The sequence below is a fragment of the Lates calcarifer genome, linkage group LG9, assembly GCF_001640805.2.
Source record: "Lates calcarifer isolate ASB-BC8 linkage group LG9, TLL_Latcal_v3, whole genome shotgun sequence".
In the NCBI taxonomy this organism is placed as follows: Eukaryota; Metazoa; Chordata; class Actinopteri; family Centropomidae; genus Lates; species Lates calcarifer.
The window spans coordinates 22,575,805-22,593,885 of NC_066841.1; the positions used below are offsets into that span (position 1 = coordinate 22,575,805).

General features: G+C 40.4%; 1 protein-coding gene across 6 annotated transcripts in view; it reads left to right on the plus strand.

Moving 5' to 3' along the window:
* LOC108900739 (ras-specific guanine nucleotide-releasing factor RalGPS1) overlaps nucleotides 1–18,081 on the plus strand; it is a 109,957-nt gene that overhangs the window by 69,239 nt on the left and 22,637 nt on the right. For 2 of the 6 annotated variants that reach the window (XM_051072706.1, XM_051072704.1), the window contains one exon: nucleotides 15,405–15,472. The exons of 2 other annotated variants lie outside the window; for them this stretch is intronic. In XM_051072706.1, the coding sequence (XP_050928663.1) occupies nucleotides 15,405–15,472 (68 nt within the window). Of the gene's footprint in view, nucleotides 1–2,872; nucleotides 3,011–3,890; nucleotides 3,985–15,404; nucleotides 15,473–18,081 lie in introns of all 6 variants that reach the window. 2 more of the 6 variants (XM_051072705.1, XM_051072703.1) reach the window with 2 other exon arrangements.

An 18,081-nucleotide genomic window follows, 5' to 3' on the forward strand; every position in this document is an offset into this window, starting at 1 on the left:
GACAGGAAGCAAAGCTGTGCTGCACGTAGACTGAGCACAGCTGAAACACATTACACCCTGCACTCATGCGTCTATCTGGATGACATAATCGGCAAAACTTTGTTAAGCATTTCGTGTTGTCTTATGCAGATGTAATATTTAGAACGGAGCTGCCAGCACAGCTGATATCATGGACAGCCAGTATATCTCAAAGGGGTATGGGTGTAGCATGGAGAAAAATGTACGAGTGGAAGGCTTTTTAGCCTAGAGTTAGGAAAGGAGTTGTAGTCCTGTCAGCAACTTAGGTAGAGATATAAGAAACAACATTTTGAGCATTGTTCAGTTGTTTATTCCATCCAGCACCTTGATATTATCAAGTGTAATGAACACTGCATTCATTGCCTAGCAAGCCAGTAGTGAGGCTTCAGACTTGGAGTCTTGTTTCTTTCATCATTAGAAGCCTAACTACAGTAGTGGGCTTTCAAACACTGCCTGAGGTGCTACCCAATATTTCCACAACTGCTATCTATCTTACCCAGCCCTTATCTTTTGAGCCTTTACACATATACATGTTGGCAGTACCACAGTCTGCACATGTCTTGTAAAGTTGGTGTGTAATCATTAATAATGACGGCTCTCCCTGCTGTTTTTCCACTCCACTTCAACTTCTGTTCTTTTAATATTTAGAGATGAGGTCATAACTTTCCACATGTTTTTGGCGAGATGTGATTTTTCTCACATTGTCTCAGGACATTATGTGTAAGCAGCTGTCTAGTGAAAACGTCCTGAAACTGAGTAACAACTCTGATAATTTGCTCAAGCAATGAAATTGCAGACGGATAGTGAGGGATGGCATTGATTTCTCAGTGTCAAAGTAACTTCACGCTGGTTGCTCTGGACAAGAGATCCTCAGAGCACTCTGAACCGACTTTATTTGCTTTGTCAGCCAAAAATGTGAAGCAAATCTGGAGTCACCACAAGCAGCCAATGTACAACTTTAACAGTTTAGATTATTATCTGGAGTTAATTGCATGCACACAGATATTTTGAGCAAATGTCAGATCAGATATGGCCACTGGCTCATATTTGGGCTAAGCTTGCATGTATGGCTAGCCAGTTTCTACTAACCATGCTTGCTCACAAAACAGAGACACCATGCTCTCAGTAGAATGGTAGTTATCTTCAGTATTATTCAGTAACAGTTCCATACTCCATAAACAACAATCTTACCATGCTTGTTAATTTATGAATAAAGCTGTTATATAAAGTTAATTTAAATATCAGGTACACAATGAGATTACCTTGACTTTGTGAATGGAGTCTCTATGCAAAACAATGTTGTGACCAGTGGAGACAGTGCAGCCACTGTCCAATTTCTGGTCACACTGCCTCTGTCCTCTCGTCTGATCTCTGTGTCACTGTGAGTGGGGCTCCTCCACACACACACACAGGTACATTGGACCAGGTGAAGTGAAGATAACATCTTAGTTGAGGAGATAGGTGTTTTTCCTAACAACTGCACTGAAACCAAAATGAACTTGGTTTGAAAGTTGCACTCCAGCTTCAGCGTGGGACCATTTTTAGCCAAGTGAGAGCAGAGCCCAGTAATGTGAACAAGCAGTTACTCTGACTTTGCTGTGGCAATTAAAAGTGGCAATACAACTTCACTTTCACTTGTTGTTAACAAATGTCCTAACCACAGAGAATCTAGATGGACTATCTTTATAATTTAATTAAAAATTCATTGCTCTTTGAGAAGGTGTACTTGCATTATTATGCTCTTATATTGTCTTTCTATCAGTGGCTTAAAATCACAGTTATTTCTAGGGCAATATAATTTTCCAACAAAAGTGAATGTAACAGGCTTATTTGTCTCCTGCCTCTGCTAGTCATCCCCTCTCCTCATCAGTTGATCTGAGCCTGTGTGTGAAGCAGTACTGAGCCAGAACATTAACAGGTAACTGCTGTTGGATGTATGTATCTGTGGTGCTCCTGTATCATCCTCCAGGGTGGGGGCAGCCATGACTCTGAACTCTCTAATGCCTGACTCCCTGTGGGACATGTCTTTGCTGCTGTGAGATGTTTCTCACTGCATTTCCCAAGAAATTCAACCACTCTCAGCGGGACTTCAACCTGGAAACAGACTAACCCATGGGGTCTCATGTCACCATAGCTGTGTTTACATATTGTGAACTCTGGATAATGACTGGAGAATCAGGAGAGAATGTCATCAACACACCCAGCCCGCTTGCTGTGAATTATCTGGACCTATTACCTGCCTACCTCTATTCACACATGGGCTTACTTGGACATTGCACAACCTTTATACCAGGGAGCTGGCAGCATAAAGTCTGGTGACATTTGCCTTCACACATACAGGTCCACTGTGAAATGTCTAGAAATGTTCAGGTTTAACATCATCCCCATATGGGGTCAGTCCTCAGTTCTATATTATTCCAATGTGGGGCATCAATTCTATATAGCTCCTACCTATCTACTTACACTTGACATTTTAAAAACTGAAACCATGTTTCTAGCCATCCTTTTCTGGGTTTGGCAGTGGTTTATGTTAAGCAAATCCCTCTTTCTTTTTTTTTCTTTTTTGTACACATGAGCCAAATTTGGTTTGTAATTAGATGAGGGCATTTTTAGAGTTAGAGGCTGTTTTTTTTCTAAGGAAAAGACAGTATCCAATGATGGTATCAAAAATCCTTTTTCTGGGAGGTTTTCAGCCTAACATGAGTGCTGTTCTGGAGCAACACTGAGTAATCAGTTTAGTTTTGAAAGCTGTCAGATGTTGAGATATTAGCCACAGCAGCACAATCAGTTATTAGATTCGTGCCAGAAATATTAGTTTTTTTTGACATTTGTCACCTTGTATTGTCTCATCCAGGGATCTACCTGTTGGACATGATCTACATCGACTCAGCCTATCCTGCCTCAGACAGTATCATAGAGACAGAGCAGCGGACGAATCAGATGAACAACCTTCTCAGGGTCATCTCCGACCTGCAGATGTCATGTAACTATGGTAAGAAACAAAATATCATCATTATCCAGCGGAAACACTATCCATCATGCTTTTCTAGTGGTGCTGCTGTATTAAATTCCATTATTTTGAGAGCTATTTCTAATATTCTGTCTGACACGTGGAAATGCATCAAACCTAACCACTTATTACAGACACCATCTCCTATGGAAACTGAACGCAAGGTTCATACAGGAGTTATTGCACGGTTGATGTACAGAATTTAACTGGAGTATAAACATGCATTTAATAAACCATTAGTGTTAGTCTATACATACAGTGGGTTTGGAAAATATTCAGCCCCCTTCAATCAGAAACTGGGAAAAATGGAAAAACTGAAATATCACATTGCCATATGTATTTACACCCTTTGGTATGATTCTTTAAATTTGATCATCTTTGAGATGTTTCTACACCTTGATGGGAATCTTCCTGTGGTAAATTGCATTGATTGGACATGATTGGGAAAGGCACACACCTGTCTATATAAGGTCTCACAGCTGGCAGTGCATATCAGAGCAACAACCAAGCCACTAGAAAGAAATAACGTTCTGCAGAGCTCAGAGACAGGATGGTGTTGAGGCACAGATCAGGGGAGGGCTTAGTCAAAATGTTTGTGTGCTATACTGCACTATGCTCAACATTGAAACTGGCCTATTATAGATATAAGCATAGATAGCATAGAAACTCATACTTGTACTTGCTGACATTTGTGGAACCCTACCTGTCTCATGTAAGCTGACTTTCTGAGCTATTACTGAGAAATCTCTAATGGCATAAATTGATTAATTTCTGTGTTTCTATTAGTCAAAATAATTGAAAACAGATATAGAGTATCAGTTGTTTTATCTTAAGTGACTTCTTTCAACCTCTCTTTCTTCAGATCATCTTGTGACCCTGCCACATGTCCAGAAGTATCTGTTGTCAGTTCGCTACATAGAGGAACTTCAGAAGTTTGTAGAGGACGACAACTTCAAGTAAGTTTTATCTCAGAGATTCACAGAGGCACTGTGAAAGCAGTAGTAAACATTTACAATCAAGAAATTTATTGTGGATATTCAAGCTCCCCAGAGGATGAAGCCCTTATATTGTGGACACTCCTCACAGTTTCTTTTAGCCCTCTAATGACCAGAATATAAAGATATTCACTCTGTCCACTTTGGTCATGACATAAGCTTTTCTCTAGCACATGGAAACAAGTAGGCGTGAAATGACAGGGGTCAGTGGACAGGAAGCAGGGTTTAAAAATGACAGACAACTGCTTTTATCTTTACCCACAGGGATTTCGTCCATCTAGCAGGCACTGATGACTTTCTCAGGCAGCATCTCAGATGCTCTCCTCAGAAACAGGCTGTCTGCTGTGAGACTTTGGATTTAGCACTTGATTTTTGGGTTGGGGCTCTGGTTATACTTCTGTCTGTTCATTTCATATGTTCACTTTTTGTCAGACTGCAGTTTTAGATGGACGTATGCTCAAATGATATACCTTCATTTGGATTATAAATGTAATTATTAGACATTTTTAGTTCTTATTGATTTATGAATTTATTTCATATTTATTTGTATAAGGACAAGTATTTAACATGAGTCAATGCCACACACCACAATGTTTACATCTCAGGCTAATTTGCAATGCCTTTCCTCAGATAAAATACATAAAGCAATAAAACATATACAGAGCAACACACATAGAGAAAGTACACACATAGAGACATACATACTAGACTCAAACTGTTTACAAACAATGATACAATAAAGGTCCTGGAAAATGACAAGCACAAGATCATTCATGACTCCATGACTGCTCTCTCGACAGGAAAAGCTGTCTGCCCAAATAAGGATTGAGGGCACTTTGCCGTTCCCCATAGACTCAGAGTCCCGAGAGATACCAACAAGTCCTTAGGAGCTCGGCTATTTAGGCATCTATGGATGAGTTTATGAGTGTAATATTAGCAAATTTTATTTAATAATAAAAATTTAACATATACAATTTTCTAAAAACCTGGCAGTGATGTGATGATGTCAGATCTCTCTTTTTTTTTGAGTGACCTGATAATTAAGAATGAACAGGATTTGGTTTGGTTTTACAGTGGACCCTTTGGGGGTTCCAGCACTCAGGCTGGGGACCATTGTGTGATACCAATGTGATAAACTGTAAATACCCGATGAGGTTCTATTTCAAGTTACCGTGATAGCAGTTTGTGACATCTTTTTAAAGGTTCTCATCTCGCAATTCATAAAGCACCAGCAGAAATGACACAGTAAGAGGGTCACCAGAAAAGCTGGTCCTCCTTACTCTGGCTTCCCTAAAATGTGAGGTAATTGTCTCAAGCTCCCACCAGTCAGCTGTTCCTTGTAATAGCTTGTGATTTTATCACTTGTGCTAGTTAAACTACAATACAATGCAAAATGTGAAAGACAGTTATTATTTTATCTAATAGTGATATTTTTGATACAGTGAAATATAATCACCTTATAAAGTTAGGACAGATACATCCAGCAGACACAGAGCAAAAGTATCATGCATATGGAGTTGTCTTTGTGTCTGCATGATCAGTCTCTTCCCTTACCTCTGGTTTGGTCTCCACAAACTCCTGAGGAAAATATCTGGCTCTTTACCTGCTAAATGTTCCACTATGTTGTCCAGCTAATTGCTAACTTTACTTGTCTGTTGTTGCTGTGGGTTGATGGGAGCAGAGTTTGTGAAGTTTGAGGGAACCATTTGAAATTGAAGTGTGAGAGGAGCTTTTCTGCAGAACTTGTGTGCAGGCAAGTCCTCGGAGCCTGTTGTCAGCCCTGTTAGTCAATAATGTGTTAAATCAACAGTTGCTCTGGGCCCAGCAGGCTATGTTTAACATGATGGAGGCACTGGTGAGAAGCAGTGAATTCGAATTGCTCCAACAGTTTCCACTCAAGATGAAGCCATAGAAAAAAATAGGATATCAATAGGATCTTACTTGATACAACTAAAAGCAACCTGGATTTAAATGCATGAAGAACTAAACAACCGAGATTCGCATTAAGTAAACTGATTTTGAACAGTTCAGCTCTAAACTGTGGTTTTGAGATCACATTAAACCTCAGATAAAATTGACTCAACAAACCCATATTGCAGTGATAGCTGGTGGGAGGTGGGGTCAAGTGCTCACTGCTGCCATTGGAAATCTTTTTGTTTAGTGGGAAGGAGTTAGGGTGAAAAGTGTGAGGCTCTGTGTGCGGTGTCTGGCAACTCCATGTGTACAGAGGGAAACACATGTATGCCTGAACCTTCCCCAGGTCAACAGAGGCAGTTAACAACAACTGAAATCATGGTACACATGGGAATTACCCACAACCACAACGAGTAGAAGCAAAGGAAGGAATTAATGTACTGTATATGCTGGAAGGCCTGGCAGGGCCAGTATATTAACAGTGGATCAAATGACTACTTATAATGTGGAAACAGTGTCAAACCCACAGGAAATTATCACAAACTCTGCATTTCAAGAAACGTGGCCAAAAACACATCTGTGTCCGCTGTGTGTTCACAGCTTGTTGCGCTGGCCCCAAGTCGCCTGTGTAGCTACCCATCACAGTGGTGAGCAGTTTAGAGCCAGGAAGAGAAACAAGGAGAAGAAACTGAGACCTGAGGCCTGGCATCTACAGCTGCCATGTTCCTGCTCAACATTAGTATTATTATTATTATTATTTCTCTCTTCCCTCTCCCCCTCTCTGTCAACCCAACTGGTCGAGGCAGATGGCCGCCCAACCAGAGCCCTTTTCTGCTCAAGGTTTCTGCCTCTTAAAAGGAAGTTTTCCTTGCCAGTATTGCCAAGTGGTTGCTCATGCTGGAAATATTTGGGTCTCTGTAATAAATAATTTGATGCGGTATACATAAAGGTTGATTTGAATCTATGTCTACACCACTGAAAGAAAAATATAAACAGTGGCGACAAGTTGCATGGACTTAGTTGCAAACTTATGCAACTATTTTAACCTTAAGATAACAACTTCAAAATCATTTTGGCGATACACTGACATGCAATAAGCAGAGTGGTCCCTGTGTCATTCCCATTCTGCCCCTGACCACCTGTTCTTGTGCTGTGTAACTTGCATTGGGCAATCAGGCGATCTCCCATGAAAAGTCTGTAACTGAGTGATAGTTGTAGTGTTGTTCTATACTGTGTTGTAGACTATGTTATATTACTGTGTGTGTTTATAATAGTTTGCATAACTATTCACTTAAGTTCATAATGTTTTTGCTGTGTATTTTAATAACAGTAAATGTTGCAAATAGACTACATTTAGCAGCAATGACAAGCAGGGGTAGCATGTTTAACTCTCCCTGTTAAATTGGATAAACTTTAGCATGCCAGGCTACTGACTTTTCACTTAAACCCCCTTCTTAAAGCAATGTAGCAATGTTCTGTCAGTGGCAGAGCAAGGCAGTTTTCATAGGGGTGGCCAGGTTGGGACCAGTACTCACCTCAGGGTAGCACAGAAATTAGAATGTTCAGTTTTCCTGCATGGTATGGTGCTGTACAGAGGTTAAATTATGATGCTGAGTTATGGTCAGAAAATAAGCCCCTGATTATTTTCAGTTATTATTATTGTTGTTGTTGTTATTATTGTCACTGTTGTTATTGTTACTTTGTTCCTGTTTTTTACTCTCATCTGCTAATTTTTAGCTTCACCATCTACAGACCCCTCCAGAGGAAACTATAACTGGCTATGTGGTCCTCACTGTAGCCAATATAAAAAACCTTTTCCTGTATATGTATATTTGAACTGGGTCTGAACCTGTTTTTTCTGACCAAGCCTCACTGTTGCCATCATTTCATTTCCCCATCACTGTCTGAGGTTGGCTGAGTTAACCCTTACCTCCTTTTCATCAGCGATGCTGTATGGCTATTTGGTCACATGACAGTTTCTTCTCATCAACTTGTCATCTAAGTCACAAATAAATGGTTGTTGATGAATATATTCCAGCTCCGTTTTGTAAACAGAGCTAACACTACTGCACTCACACCCACTGCAAATGATGCATAATAATACATGTAAACTCAAAAGCATACTAAAACATATACTACATCTATAGTGTGGGATATGAAAAAAAATCTTAAATGCTGGTCCACAGTTTCTCACATGAATCAGGCCAGTTGGTAAATGAATAAAGCCTGTGTATTGTGCAGCTCTGGAAACTGTTGATCTTGTTGCCAGAGGTGAGATAATGAGATGGTCACAGAGCATTACTAATGACAGCAGTGACGAGAGAAAAAACAGATGCACAGAAGAAACCAGGCTGATTGTATGATGTAATGAGGACATTACACATGACAGATTGTGTATGTAGTTTGCATGGCACTGCTATTTTCCTTTGGAGTCAGGACTTTTAAACAGTCATTCATAAACACAATCAAACCTTCTCTCAGTAATTAATGACTTTTTTACCCACAGTCCCTTCCACTCAGTGTTTCAATAAATACTTTCCAAATGTGGTGGTGAGGGACAGAATCTCATTAACCAAGGAACTGAATTTAGTTCAAGTTCAACCCAAGAGTCCAGACTCCCAAGGATGGGAGGACTATTTGCTATTGCTGGGGCGGCATGGTGGTGCAGTGGGTAGCCCTGTTAGCCCAGGGTGTATCTTAGTCCCTTACATCAACATTACCAAAGATGTTCTGTAACAAAGATGATGCATTACAAGCTGCACCAATGGTATGAAATGGTATAGACTTCCTATCTTATAAGTGGGCTCGGTCTCTTTGCTTGACCATGTCAAAACAATACGAAACAATACAGCACTAGATACAGTACAACCTGGCACCTTATTTTTGCTACTCATTTTTATCTGCTAGCTTAATATGTGATATCAGCACAGTGCAAGATCATATCAGTCTAATTTTTTTAAGTTTAATAATATATATTATTTAATTGTATTATTATTATCATTATTATTAGGGCCCGAGCAACGAGTTGCGTGGGCCCAACGGGGCCATGCAACGAGTTGCAAGGACCCTCTTGTTTTCGGTCTGTTTATTATTATTATTATTATTATTATTAGGGCCCGAGCAACGAGTTGCGTGGGCCCAACGGGGCCATGCAACGAGTTGCAAGGACCCTCTTGTTTTCGGTCTGTTTATTATTATTATTATTATTATTATTATTATTATTATTTTTTTTCTTCTTTTTCCGCCTCTTAGATCGGCTTTTTGAGGGCCTTAACATGCGTGAAAACTTACCAAAATTTGCAGACGCGTCAGGCACGGCGAAAAATTTAATAATTTAGGGGTCTTGAGCATGGGCGTGGTAAAATGCCCTCGGTAGCGCCACCTACATTTTTAAACGGAACAGCCCCTCAAGCCCGTTGCGCCTAAAAATCTGAAAATCTGCACACATATGTAACATCCCATGACGCACCAAAAAGTCTCTTGGAGCCATATTCTAAACCCAACAGAAAGTATTTTTATTTTGACCGGAAGGTGAAAAAATTGTGTGTTTTTGGCCATTTCCAGGGGTCGCTTGAACGCGAACTAGTCCTAGACGCATTATCCCATTGACTTCAAAACTTAATAGTATGTTCTTAAGACATAGACGATGTTAAATTGCGGCAGATTTTGAGTTTTTGTTGAAGGGCGTGGAAGTTATGGCCCCTCAAAGTTCGATTACTCGCCACGAAACAGGAAGTTGCTTTATTTTTGCTATATTTCGGCCATACTTTGTCCAAACTGCATCAAACTTTACAGGATTGTTAATGGTACCTATCTGCACACATCCATATGTCAATATTCATACAATTGTTGTAGCGCCACCTATTTATAGCAGGAAATGACATATTTTATAGTGTGATGTCCAGTTTCTAGACGGGTGACCAGATTCACTTCAAATGTTGTCAGCCCCTCCTTGACAATTTTTGGAAGAAGTCCTCCGAAAATTGTGAGTTTGGGTCGAAGCGTGTGCCGGTTCTGGCCCGTCAAAGTTCGGAAACCCAACTTCCTGTTTGAAACCTCAGATTTTGGGGTAACTTCCTGTTGCGACTCTCTACTTTATCCTACAGATGGAGCCATTGTATTACTCTTTGATGGGTTTTTGGAAGGGGGTCTCTGTGTGTGTGTGTCTGTGTGTGTGTGTTTGAGGGGGGAGGGGAAGAGGAGTTGATTGAGTCTGTGAGAAGCTGCCACAGGGAGGTTACAGTCAAGAGAGCCATGAGCTGTCACAGATGATGAGCTCTGAAAAATATTATCACAGAAAATAATTAGCATAAAAGCTTTTATTTTAAATTTGTTGCAACAAATTCAGGTTTCTTACAGCATTTTCCTTATTGAAAACTAAATTCTACCTGAAATGTATCAATAAAAATCTTCTTTTGCAGTTAATGTCACCAGTTTATAGTTTAGTTTTAATAGCATTCCCTGTCACTGATGTGCCTTTAATTATCGGTTCTATCAGGGATCATTTATGTGTTTATCTTACGGGGGTGAGCCACCTCACAGGTTGGTTATATTACCTGTTGACCTCAGCTCAGTGAGCTAAGACAATGTTTAATGCAGTGTTTTTTCTGATATGAAAATGGATATTATTCAGCACATCTAACCTCAGCAGGCCCCTCTTCAGAAACTCATATCTGCAGATGTCAAAGCTGGCTCAAAAAATTAAACTGGCTTCAAATTAATTTGAAGGAATTGTAGGTTATTTTGAATTCATGTAATCTTACCATATGTCTCCCCTTGACCAAAGTCTTTACAGTTTGGTTTTGATCAGTTAGGAAATTTCACAAGGGGTCGGCTGATATTTTCATGTTACACAGTGTACGGCGACAGGAAAAGTGCACGTCTACATCCACCGGCGTCGAGGTGAACCAGCTGAATATAAGCCACTCAAGTTGACGACAAGTGCATTGAAAAGTAAAAGCTGCTGGCCTTTACCTTTTCTTTGTAAAAGCGCCTGTTCGGCCAGTAGTTAGTAAAGTAATATTTTCAGCGTTGTCCACAGTCTCATGACATGTTTAACACGAAGCACAGCACGCTGGTTAAGCTCATGGCAAACTGTTACTAACAGCTAAAATGAAAGCTTGTCTGTATGTAGTCTAACTGGTTAGTTTGTCACTAATCTCCAAATTTTGCAAATTGCTATAAACTTCACTCTCTTAAACCAGTAACAGTCTGAGCTGGACTGATAGGGGTCTGTATGGATAAAGATAAAATCCTAATGATACCCATCCCTACAGCTGGTTAGTGGCTTCGCCCTGACTTTAGGCAGATGAGATATTCACTGTTCAAATAACTTCATTATAACCCTTGTTTAAGCATAAATGATTTATATATGCACCCAATAACAGAACTTGCAAAAAAATGCTTTTGCTCAAAGCTCAAAGCTTGTAAACTCAAGTTAAAACTGAGTTTTATCTCCTTTTGGGAGGGGGTATCTGTGTGTGTGTGTGTGTTTGTGTTTGTGTTTGAGGGGGGAGGGGAAGAGGAGTTGATTGAGTCTGTGAGAAGCTGCCACAGAGAGGTTACAGTCAGGAGAGCCAAGAGCTGTCACAGATGATGAGCTCTGAAAAATATTATCACAGAAAATAATTAGCATAAAAGCTTTTATTTAAAATTTTAACATCTGGGAAGTGTGAACTGTTACGCCAGCGTGTGCCCTGCGACCTGCGTTGACCCCGCGGTTGCCAGGGTCCCGCGGTCGCCGCTCCCCCGACGGGCGCCGGGTGCGAGGGCCCGTTCAACGCTGCTCGCAGCTTTAATTATTATTATTATTATTTTTTTTCTTCTTTTTCCGCCTCTTAGATCGGCTTTTTGAGGGCCTTAACATGCGTGAAAACTTACCAAAATTTGCAGACGCGTCAGGCACGGCGAAAAATTTAATAATTTAGGGGTCTTGAGCATGGGCGTGGTAAAATGCCCTCGGTAGCGCCACCTACATTTTTAAACGGAACAGCCCCTCAAGCCCGTTGCGCCTAAAAATCTGAAAATCTGCACACATATGTAACATCCCATGACGCACCAAAAAGTCTCTTGGAGCCATATTCTAAACCCAACAGAAAGTATTTTTATTTTGACCGGAAGGTGAAAAAATTGTGTGTTTTTGGCCATTTCCAGGGGTCGCTTGAACGCGAACTAGTCCTAGACGCATTATCCCATTGACTTCAAAACTTAATAGTATGTTCTTAAGACATAGACGATGTTAAATTGCGGCAGATTTTGAGTTTTTGTTGAAGGGCGTGGAAGTTATGGCCCCTCAAAGTTCGATTACTCGCCACGAAACAGGAAGTTGCTTTATTTTTGCTATATTTCGGCCATACTTTGTCCAAACTGCATCAAACTTTACAGGATTGTTAATGGTACCTATCTGCACACATCCATATGTCAATATTCATACAATTGTTGTAGCGCCACCTATTTATAGCAGGAAATGACATATTTTATAGTGTGATGTCCAGTTTCTAGACGGGTGACCAGATTCACTTCAAATGTTGTCAGCCCCTCCTTGACAATTTTTGGAAGACTGGCTCCGAAAATTGTGAGTTTGGGTCGAAGCGTGTGCCGGTTCTGGCCCGTCAAAGTTCGGAAACCCAACTTCCTGTTTGAAACCTCAGATTTTGGGGTAACTTCCTGTTGCGACTCTCTACTTTATCCTACAGATGGAGCCATTGTATTACTCTTTGATGGGTTTTTGGAAGGGGGTCTCTGTGTGTGTGTGTCTGTGTGTGTGTGTTTGAGGGGGGAGGGGAAGAGGAGTTGATTGAGTCTGTGAGAAGCTGCCACAGGGAGGTTACAGTCAAGAGAGCCATGAGCTGTCACAGATGATGAGTTCTGAAAAATATTATCACAGAAAATAATTAGCATAAAAGCTTTTATTTTAAATTTGTTGCAACAAATTCAGGTTTCTTACAGCATTTTCCTTATTGAAAACTAAATTCTACCTGAAATGTATCAATAAAAATCTTCTTTTGCAGTTAATGTCACCAGTTTATAGTTTAGTTTTAATAGCATTCCCTGTCACTGATGTGCCTTTAATTATCGGTTCTATCAGGGATCATTTATGTGTTTATCTTACGGGGGTGAGCCACCTCACAGGTTGGTTATATTACCTGTTGACCTCAGCTCAGTGAGCTAAGACAATGTTTAATGCAGTGTTTTTTCTGATATGAAAATGGATATTATTCAGCACATCTAACCTCAGCAGGCCCCTCTTCAGAAACTCATATCTGCAGATGTCAAAGCTGGCTCAAAAAATTAAACTGGCTTCAAATTAATTTTAAGGAATTGTAGGTTATTTTGAATTCATGTAATCTTTCTCCATCACCCTTTCTGTTTCTTTCCATCTCTCTACTCATCTTCTCCCATATGTCTCCCCTTGACCAAAGCTGAGCGTGGATTGATGCTGTCTTTACAGTTTGGTTTTGATCAGTTAGGAAATTTCACACGGGGTCAGCTGATTTTTTCGTGTTACTCAGTGTACGGCGACAGGAAAAGTGCACTAGGTCCACGGGCGTCGAGGTGAACCAGCTGAATATAAGCCACTCAAGTTGACGACAAGTGCATTGAAAAGTAAAAGCTGCTGGCCTTTACCTTTTCTTTGTCAAAGCGCCTGTTCGGCAAGTAGTTAGTAAAGTAATATTTTCAGCTTTGTCCACAGTCTCATAACATGTTTAACAGGAAGCACAGCACGCTGGTTAAGCTCATGGCAAACTGTTACTAACAGCTAAAATGAAAGCTTGTCTGTATGTAGTCTAACTGGTTAGTTTGTCACTAATCTCCAAATTTTGCAAATTGCTATAAACTTCACTCTCTTAAACCAGTAACAGTCTGAGCTGGACTGATAGGGGTCTGTATGGATAAAGATAAAATCCTAATGATACCCATCCCTACAGCTGGTTAGTGGCTTCGCCCTGACTTTAGGCAGATGAGATATTCACTGTTCAAATAACTTCATTATAAGCCTTGTTTAAGCATAAATGATTTATATATGCACCCAATAACAGAACTTAAAAAAATGCTTTTGCTCAAAGCTCAAAGCTTTTAAACTCAAGTTAAAACTGAGTTTTATCTCCTTTTGGGAGGGGGTATCTGTGTGTGTGTGTGTGTGTGTGTGTGTGTGTGTGTTTGTGTTTGTGTTTGAGGGGGGAGGGGAAGAGGAGTTGATTGAGTCTGTGAGAAGCTGCCACAGGGAGGTTACAGTCAAGAGAGCCAAGAGCTGTCACAGATGATGAGCTCTGAAAAATATTATCACAGAAAATAATTAGCGTAAAAGCTTTTATTTAAAATTTTTACATCTCGGAAGTGTGAACTGTTACGCCAGCGTGTGCCCTGCGACCTGCGTTGACCCCGCGGTTGCCGGGGTCCCGCGGTCGCCGCTCCCCCGACGGGCGCCGGGTGCGAGGGCCCGTTCAACGCTGCTCGCAGCTTTAATTATTATTATTATTTTGTTGTAAGACAAAAAAAAATTGCTATATTTGCTATTGCCACTGGATGATGCAAAATGCATGCTGGAATACTTGACCACATACACAGTGTGTCTAATTTATGATATCTAAGATGTGGCCTAGATTTTTGATTCGTATTTCCTACACGTTCCCAGATGTTAAAGATAAAACATCTTGGGGTGACCTGATATCTGAAGGTTAGGGCGCGTACCACATGGGCCTTAGTGCTCTAAGCAGTGAGTCCCTGGTTCAACTCCCGATCCAGCTGCACCTTCACTGCATGTCACTCCCCAATGATCTGTCCCCATTTCCTGTCTCTCTTCACTATTCCATCAAATAAAGGCAAAAAAAGCCTCAACACTTAATAAAGATAAAACATCTTGAGAGGAAATGTGACCAAATTTCTACTATTTGGAAAACTGACACTGACAGTTGTGATGATGATGTCACTTGTGTGGAAGCTACAGAGAACATAGTATGTTCACTTGTTTCGACACACATCATGTACACCACCAGCATTAGTCTATCTGAAGGTTCCACCAAGCCAATAGTTCAACACCTTTATACTGCTGATTTAATTACCCATCAAGACAAATTAAGAGATGCTGTTACGTGGCCTGCTGTCAGATGCACACTTTAGCACAAATATACCAAAACAAATTCCTTGTATGTGCAAACTTACTTGGCAATAAAGTCTGATTCGAATTCGTATTCCTCATTGCTCAGTTGGGTAATGCTCAGTTAGACGCGCTATAGGCTGATTCTGCTTGTTCCTTATTTGTCTGGGGTAAATAAATTTAGCAGTTCAAAGACAAAGTTTAGAGCCATACTTACTTCATAATTTTCTGGCTAATTAACTCTGTTGGATATATCACACAGAGAATGTGTTGTGCATTTTTGTCTGGACAGTAAGGCAAGGAAAGACAAGTTTATTTGTATAGCACATTTCAACAATAAGGTAATTTAAAGTGGACATTTGTGTTGCAGGCTGTCTCTGAAGATTGAACCTGGCAACAGTTCCCCTCGCATCGCTTCTTCTAAAGAAGACCTGGCAGGTAAGACACATGGTAGAGTTACACTCATTCAGAGGTTTGCACTTCATGGAATACCAGGTGTGTATTTACTTTTGTTTTAGGATTCATAAATATTGGTGCTAATCTTAGAGAATCATAACCTAATAATAAGACTGAAGTGCCACTTTGTTTTCACTTCAATATTCAGTATGACATAGAGTCAGCAGTATTCCCATGTCCATAATTGTCAGTATAGAGGCTTTAGGTTGCAGTTGCTAGGAGCACAAAATGTTTCTTGTGTCAAGAAAGTAGACCTTAAAGAATAGTTTGACAGACAAATGCAACAGAGCTTTGCGGGAAATCACAGTTCTGGGAACAGTTGATGATGTGAAAGTACCAGTAAACTGTCTGTTAGAGAAGAGGGAGCTAAACTCAAGAGCTGTGTCTGCAACTCCAACAATGTCATCAGATTAAGATACCATTATGATCTACTGTTGAAAAACAACAAAGAATAAATCAGCATAAAGTAGAAAGGCTGTTAGATAAGTAACATGTATATAGTGCAGTGTTTTGACCGTAGTAGAATGATAATGACCCAGCTTTCTGCAGGTTTCTGTACTGACAGTTTGGTCAAATTGGTCTCTGTCAGTGTGATTTTCTCCATGTCCTGCTTATCTTCCACCCATCTTCCTTCACCTCTCTGTGGCCTCTGAAGTCATCATGGAGGTGAGGAGACTGCATTGAACCCTCTAAAAGCTGCAGACAAATGGCTTTCCTCCTGCATTTATAAACTGTGCCAACAGGCCAGTGCAGTGGGAGCTGAATGAAAAGTTCCATGAGGACATGTTGCAGAGGGCCAGTCCACTTCCTTTATTTTCCTTAATTGTGTTGTGTTGTGTCGGAGGGTCATTTGGAGTGGGCTGAGCTGATGTAATACAGCAAGAGCAAGCCAAGAGCTGCACATAGGTCAGGGTAATAAAGAGGGTTGAACCCAGAGCCACATCAAAGACAACACAGTGTTCTGCAGCTGCCTGCATATGAGCAATGGTTTCATCTAGATACAGATATCTATCAGCTTTACATGATCATGAGCACAATGACTGAAAGATCAAATAATGTTTAAGCATTATACACTTGTAACAGCACCATACAATCGCAGTGGAGTTTCTGTAGGTACAGCAATTCCAACAGATTTGGACAGAAAAGTAAGGTGATGTACAGTAGCTTCAGAAAGTATTCCTACACCTTCCCTTTTTGCACACTGAATTGTGTTATATATTTAATTTCAAATAGGGGAAAAATGTGATCTCTGTGACTTTAACTGTGGAATCACTGTTGGTGCCTGGCAGGCTGATCTGAGTATTTAACCCTGCTGATCCCCTAGGATTTTCATGCACAACTGTCTTTGCTTTTCATTCTGAGTAAACTCTAGACAAAAAAGACTTCCAGTGAGCAGTAGTTCTGCAGATGAAAACACCTTGTTGATGAGAGAGGTCAGACGAGAATGGCCAGACTGGTTGGAGCTGACAGAAACAGTGGCTGACAGCCCGTCAGGCCCAGTGGCCTGAGGGCAGTTTTAGCCTGCCATGTCAAGCCTTGAGGTGGATGGGCCTTGTCAGATTCAACTCCTGTCAGCCAAGATCAGAGTGGATACAGGCTCACCAGAACTGGACAGCTGAAGACTGAAAACATGTAGCCTGGTCTGATGAATCTGGATTTCTGCAGAATTTGATGTCACCAGCTTGAACCCATGGATCCAACCTGCCTTGTGCCAGCTGTCCAGGCTGGTGGTCACAATTGCGATTTCTGTGATGCTGTTGTATTGTGCTGTGGCAAGATGTGAGTCAGGTTCAGTGTTTTCTGTTTTGTTTTGTTTTTGTATTCTGTGATCTACAAACTTAAACAATATTACACTGCAAAATTTTTATCATGCTTCCGTGCATGATTTGTTTTAGCAGATCAGAGTCTGCTTTCCAGCTGACTAACCCCAGGGATTTAAGATACCTGCGCAATGTTAATATAATAATGCCTATAATATATGAACTCACCAGCAACATTGTGGAGCATACTACTACTTTATGTCACGTCTGTCGAAATATCAACCTCACATGCATATCTGCATTATCTCATCAGGATCAATACCATCCACATAACTCATTGACATTAATACCTCTCACTGTCCCAAACCACAGAGGGATTGAAGCAAATTTAACCAAGTAGCACTCTCAAGCCTCTGTCTCCTCAAATAAGAATTATTGATAACCACCTTAACCTTAGCTTTCACATAATTATTAGATTTGGCTCTTATAATTGTGAGGTAGTAAGTTTTACATTATGATGTAAATAAGTCAAAATTCTAAAATAAGGTCTAACGTAAACAATTCAGTGTAGTTTAACAACCCTACAGAACGTTTCATGTATGCCATAAAGTGAGCAGTGATCAAAAGCACCTGGTTGCTTCATAGCTTGTTAATGGCTTTAATAATCTGCTGTATGTGTGAGAGAGTGTAATTACATTAGAGTTCTGATTTTATTCAGTTTGATTTACAAGAATTCATAGTCTGAGGAAACACACAGCTGAGGGAATACAAAGAAAAATCTCTTTGTTTTAGAGGTTTGGTGGCTTCACAATTCACTGTAACTAATAATCA